The 6578-nt window shown below is 41.5% G+C and overlaps 1 protein-coding gene across 1 annotated transcript; it reads right to left on the reverse strand.

Annotated features, from left to right (window-relative positions):
- Positions 1-1057: 1057 nt before the first annotated feature.
- LOC144250593 (uncharacterized) lies at positions 1058-3814 on the reverse strand. The gene is made up of 4 exons (XM_077793483.1): positions 3781-3814; positions 3540-3600; positions 2665-2771; positions 1058-2412 (listed from the first exon to the last, which is right to left on the reverse strand). The coding sequence occupies exons 1-4, from the start codon at positions 3812-3814 to the stop codon at positions 1058-1060; spliced, it is 1557 nt and encodes a 518-aa protein (XP_077649609.1).
- Between the last annotated feature and the right edge of the window lie 2764 nt (positions 3815-6578).

Below are 6578 nucleotides of genomic sequence, written 5' to 3' on the forward strand. Positions count from 1 at the left end.
CAGCTGACAGAATGTAGCAAATCCCCCAAATTCAGACGGCTTGTTTTTCAATGTGAGTGAAATGGCTTTGAAGGCAACAGGGAAAATGGAATGATTTGTGATATTTTTTACATTTAAAGAGTTATTCGGGCTGGGGATGTGGCTCAAGCGGTAGCGCGCTCGCCTGGCATGCGTGCGGCCCGGGTTCGATCCTCAGCACCACATACAAACAAAGATGTTGTGTCCGCCGAGAACTAAAAAATAAATATTAAAAATTCTCTCTCTCCAAAAAAAATAAAAAATAAAAAATAAAGAGTTATTCAGTTGGAGGTGGTGGTGTATGCCTTTAATTCCTGAGACTCGAGAGGCTGATTCTGAAGAATCAATGTTGGAGGCTAGCCTCAGCACCTTAGGAAGACCCTAAGAAACTCAGCAAGTCCCTGTCTCAAAATAAAAAGTTAAAAGGAACTGGAATGTAGCTCAGTGGTAGAGCACCACCAGACTAAATCGCCAGTGGATCGATTGATTGATCGATCTCTCTCTCTCTCACACACACACACACACACACACATACATACACACACACACACACATGTTCAGCTGTGTGAGCCTCTCTTGTCTTTGAGGATGATATGAAATGTGATTTACCATATTTCACATTCAAAGGATTTTTCTCCAGTAAACTTCCTACATGTATATGAGTGAAACAGTAATAACAGAAGAGTTTACCAATGTTTTCATGCACACGACTTCTATGCAGTATGTGTTCTTTCAAATGTGTGAAGCAGACAAGATGTGGCAAAGGCTTCTCCACGTTGTTGACATTCATTGGGCTTCTCTCCAGTATACATTCTTCCATGTCTGTGAAGATCACTGGATCTAGCAAAGGCTTTCCACACTGCCTACATTCTTAGGGCTTCTCTCCAGTATGAGTGTGTTTATGCATCCGAAGGTAAAAGGCAGTAGTGTAGGCTTTTCCACATTGTTAACATTCATAAGGCTTCTCTCCAGTATGAGTTTGTTCATGTGAGTGAAGGTAAGAGGACTGAGTGAAGGCTTTGCCACATTGTTTGCATTCTTAGACCTTCTCTCCAGTATGTGTTCTCCCATGTGCACGAAGGTGAGTGGATGTAGCAAAGGCTTTTCCACATTGTTTGCAATCATAAGGCTTCTCTCCAGTATGTGTTCTTCCATGTTCACGAAGGTGAGTGGATGTAGCAAAGGCTTTTCCACATTGTTTGCATTCATAAGGCTTCTCTCCAGTATGTGTTCTTCCATGTGCATGAAGCTGACGGGATGTAGGAAAGGCTTTTCCACACTGCTTACATACATAGGGCTTCTCTCTAGTATGAGTTCTTCCATGTGTGTGAATGTCACAAGATCTAGCAAAGGCTTTTCCACACTGCTTACATTCATAGGGCTTCTCTCCAGTATGCACTCTTCCATGTATTTGAAGTTCACTGGATCTAGCAAAGGCTTTGCCACACTGCTTACATTCATAGGGCTTCTCTCCAGTATGAGTTTGTTCATGTGAGTGAAGGTGAGAGGACCGAGTGAAGGCTTTCCCACACCGCTTACATTCATAGGGCTTCTCTCCACTATGAGTTCTTTCATGTTTGTGAAGGTTACCAGATTGAGCAAAGGCTTTGCCACACTGCTTACAATCATAGGGCCTCTCTCCAGTATGAGTTCGTTTATGTATCTGAAGGTAATAGGCAACAGTAAAGGCTTTTCCACATTGTTCACATTCATAGGGCTTTTCTCCGGTATGCATTCTTCCATGTATGCGAAGATGATGGGATGAAGCAAATGTTTTTCCACATTGTTGACATCCAAACGGTTTCTTTCTAGTATGTGTTCTTCCATGAATCTGAAGGTGACTAGAACTAGCAAAGGCTTTTCCACACTGCTTACATTCATAGGGCTTCTCTCCAGTGTGTGTTCTTCCATGTCTTTTAAGCTGATGGGACATAGCAAAGGTTTTTCCACATTGTTTGCAATCATAAGGCTTCTCTCCAGTATGTGTTCTTCCATGAATCTGAAGGTAACTAGATCTAGCAAAGACTTTTCCACACTGCTTACATTCATAGGGCTTCCCTCCAGTATGTGTTCTTCCATGTGCATGAAGCTGATGGGATGTAGCAAAGGCTTTTCCACACTGCTTACATTCATAGGGCTTCTCTCCAGTATGAGTGTGTTTATGCATCCAAAGGTAAAAGGCAGTAGTGTAGGCTTTTCCACATTGTTGACATTCATAGGGCTTCTCTCCAGTGTGTGTTCCTCCATGTCTGTTAAGATGATAGGATGTAGCAAAGGCTTTTCCACATTGTTTGCATTCATAGGGCTTCTCTCCAGTATGTGTTCTTCCATGTCTATGAAGCTGACAGGATGTAGCAAAGGCTTTGCTACACTGCTTACATTCATAGGGCTTCTCTCCAGTATGTGTTTTCTGATGTATTCTAAGTAATCTGGGATAAGCAAAGTCTTTCCCACATACCTTACATTTCAAATGTGCATTCTCTGTGTGCGTGATCCTGCCCTTTTGAAGACTTGTGTGTGAAATAAAGGTTCGACCATCTTGTTTACATTCAGAGAGTTTCTCTCCAGAGTGAGTGCTTTCATGTCTTCTAAATAAAGAGGAGAAATGAAAGGCTTTCCCACATACCTCACATTGAAAAGGTTTACCTCCACTGTGTGTTATCATGGGTCTTTGAACACCTGGGAGAGAAGAAGAGGCTTCACCACATTGTTGACATTCACAGGGTTGCCCCCCAGTATGAGTTTCTTCATGTCTTTGAATGTCATTGGAACAACTGATGACTTTCCCACATACTGTACTTTCATGTGGTCTATCTCCAGTTTGTAACATTTGTGTGTGAACACTTTTGAGAGAAACCATAGATTTCCTATATTGTTTAAATTCACATGGCTTCTCTTCACATTCCTCATGCTTATAGTATTCGTGTCCAGAGTGAGATGTGATGTGCCTATGAAGGAAAGAAGGACATATGAAATCTTTTGCACACATAATGAAGTCACATGGATTTACTCTATTAAAATTTGTCTTTGTTTGATTAAGAATTGGAATAGACTTGAAGGTTTCCCCCCACTATTCTCTGGGGAAAGTTTTAAGTTTACCATAGAACTTCTTTGAAGAAGAAGTGAGCAGCACATAATTGATACCTAACTCATCCACACTTTTCTATTTATTTATAGGTCTTTACATTTCTACCAACATCACGTAAAGGCTAGATTTTCTGACTTGTTAAAATTCCCTGAAAATAAAGAGATTGAAAGGAAACAATCCTTTGCAACACAGCTTCTCTATGGCTACTATTCACATAGTGATATTCACATAGGCAATTTCATACTACTTTTTGCATGTCAAATACTTTGAAAAGACTGAATACCTGTTACAGATAAGTATATATTTCTGGTAAAAAAATATTATAAGAATAAACACATTTCAAATTATGCATACTTCTTCGGTTGGTTTGCTTTAAAAAATTATATGACAGTTCTCAGATTCCCGCACGAATACCTCTTGTGAGTAGGGTTACCTTAGGTTGCTTCCAGAGTTTTCAATCTGATCTTCAGTGGTCTTGTCTTCCCACTTGTTTCCTAAAATGAGACAACATAACAATCTCTATGAATATTTAGGAGCTAGAAATGCTTTGCCAAATTTTAGGTGCCATTTATGCTTCAATAATTCACCAACTGATTTCCTTTTCACCTTCTACATAAATGACCAAAATAAACATGACTTCTCGATTTGATTAATTTTAAAACCAACATTATTACCTATAGAAGCCAGGTTTCTGAGGACTTCCCGCATCACATCTCTGTAAAGGTTCTTCTGGGAGGCATCCAGAAAAGCCCACTCCTCCTTGGTGAAGTTCACAGCCACATCCTCAAAGGTCACTGAGATCTGAAATATCCCACAAATGCATAGTGGAGGCCAGGAAAGATTGACAGCATGAGAAATCTGCACTCAACATGCATGATGTTCACATGATTCCCTGGCCTCCTGATTAATTCCATGATTTGGTCCATCAAATCTTTACTGCACTCAATTTCTTACACCCATTCCAACACTAGAATTTGGCTACTCAGAAAGCAAACATCATAGTGATTTATACCCTTCCTTTGGGGAGTTCACAGGAAGTAAGACAGGCTCCCAGATCACTCCTAACTTCTTTAATGGTTGCACCTCTATTACATGTCCTACAAATGTCCTGTGTGGGACAGAACTAATATAAGCACTTCTGATAGTACGTATCTTTAGAAAAGAAAGCTGATGAGTAGAAAAATGCAGGAATCATAAAACTAAGCATTTGAGAGAGATTCTGTCAACTACAGTGGCTCCCTGTACCTACAAGGTTAATATAGGCAACATGGTATTTACTGATGTCTTGTTTCCTCTGAAAGTCTATTGTTCCATACTTAAAGAAATGCCTAGAACCAGCCCCCACTCCCACCCTCTGAGCATGGGGTCACTAAGGAGATTCCTTCATAGACAACATTTAGACAACATTTCACACAGGTGGTCACAATGTGTTAACCGGAGATTGAGCTCATTCTGTGTGATTACACTAAGAACAACTAGAAGTTTGCAGGTGCTTTACTCCAGAACAAATTTAGTGAACTAGCTTACTATTATATGACCAAAATAAACATGAGTTCTCTATTTGATTAATTTAATGTATTTATTAATAAACACAACAATTTGATAATTTCTTGTGGTTACTGTCAAAGCAGAATGGGGTAAGTGGAAAGATGGCACGTGTCTTAGAAATAACTCTATGACCCAAAAATGTCACCATGGGATGGAGATGTAGCTCAAGCAGTAGTGCGCTTGCCTGGCATGCGTGCGGCCCAGGTTCAGTCCTCAGTACCACATACAAACAAAGATGTTGTGTCCGCCGAATACTAAAAAATAAATATGTAAAAAATTCTCTTCTCTCTAAAAAAAAACACAAAAATGTCACCTTGTCCAAACAACAGCCATACAAAGTTTTATAACTCTGAAAACAATCTTCTTAATAAACAGCAGGCACTATTTTTCTAAGTCTCACAGCAACAATGAATGTCCAATGATTGTCAAACTCTTCTTAACAGGAGCTGGTTCACTACCATAATGTACAGTCATGAGACACATACCAATGTTGTGCTCAAGAACATTTTGAACAAGATTGGGCCACATATGCAATGGTTGTCTGTGGTGAAAGAGATTCATCGTGCCTGTAGCAATGGTGGTGCAAACAAACCTAAGGCAGAAGCTCTTCCAGAGTGTGGTAAAGCAACAAGTTTGTAGCCCAGAATTCTGAACTATCCCACACAGTCTGCATGTGAAAGAGGCCACCATTCACATCTGTAAGCATGCTATGATGTGTGCACAGTGATGGAACAGACAAAAAGAAAATGTCCCTGCCACTTACACAGAAGCATACTCAAAGACTGAAACCATACAGAACCACCCCAAACAATGAAGAACCCACAATTACCCTCAGAGACATCAGCCCAAATCTGTCAGGACAATGATGCAGACAGGAGGGCTTCATGGACCTTCAACCAAACGGGAAGCACACTGAGGTCTCAGGGTCACAGAAACATACTACAGGACATAAACCACACCCCTACAAGTGCACCACCAGTGAAATCCCATGTATGCTCAAAGAACATGAGAGCTAAAGCAGAAATCAGATCAGAAGAAACTGAAAAGCCTCCAGGGAAGGGGACATGAAACACAGGGCTCTGAACAGACACAGGACAAAGAGGTGACTCAAGAGAAAAGGTGAAAATTGAAAGAAAAAAATGTAAAAGTCCATCATAGGAAATTCATAGAGAACACCAGAGGTGGCGCTGTATTGGTATCTAAGTCATCCAACACACATTTCAGAAAAGAACAGCTAAAAGCAACCAATGAAACTGCCGCTTCAGAAAACCAGAGAAAGAAGAGCAAGGTAAACCTAAATTAACCACAGATAGGTTGCCGCAGTCTGGCTGGGCACAACTCAGGAGACACGTGTCAAAAGAAACGAACTTCATTTTTAGAACCACACACGCCAAACAAAAAAGCTCCTAAGGAAAACCTTCAGAGCCCAACTGCCACCACCGGCTTCCCACAAGCCTCTCAACCTCCCCCACTCCTCCTGCTCTTGAGGCCGATTGGCTGGGTTGCGTGGGTGGAGCCAGAAAAGTCCCCCAATGAGCAGGTCCATAGTCCGAAAGGGCGGGGAAACAGCCCAATGAGCATCACTGCAGAGGAGCCAATCAGCTAGAAGTTGCTGGGGCCGCTGTGAGCCAATCATCAGCTGGCAGTCTGATAGTTTGCTGGGGCCCCTTCAGCTTGGCTCTCAACATCTCCACCTCTCTGTTTAAACAAAAAGCATGTGGCTTAGGGACCATGCCTGCCTTGGGTTGTCCAATAGTACATATGGTCCTTACCCATTATCTTAGGTTGGTACCATGGCAATTGGATCTTACCCATCACTGACTACCGGTCCAGTATACAGTCACACCTGTGGATAGGCCTGTAACCCCAGTTAAGCCAGAGGCTGAAGCAGGAGGATCACAAATTGGAGGCCAGCCCAGATTCC

Source organism: Urocitellus parryii, chromosome 16, assembly GCF_045843805.1.
Source record: "Urocitellus parryii isolate mUroPar1 chromosome 16, mUroPar1.hap1, whole genome shotgun sequence".
Taxonomy (NCBI): domain Eukaryota; kingdom Metazoa; phylum Chordata; class Mammalia; order Rodentia; family Sciuridae; genus Urocitellus; species Urocitellus parryii.

Coding starts and splice junctions, on each gene's coding strand:
- LOC144250593 (XM_077793483.1), bottom strand. CDS start 3,814: ATGCGGGAAGTCCTCAGAAACCTGGCTTCTATAG. Junction 3,601..3,780: donor CAGAAACCTGGCTTCTATAG/GTAATAATGTTG, acceptor GTCTCATTTTAG/GAAACAAGTGGGAAGACAAG. Junction 2,413..2,664: donor CATGATAACACACAGTGGAG/GTAAACCTTTTC, acceptor CACATACTGGAG/AGAAGCCCTATGAATGTAAG.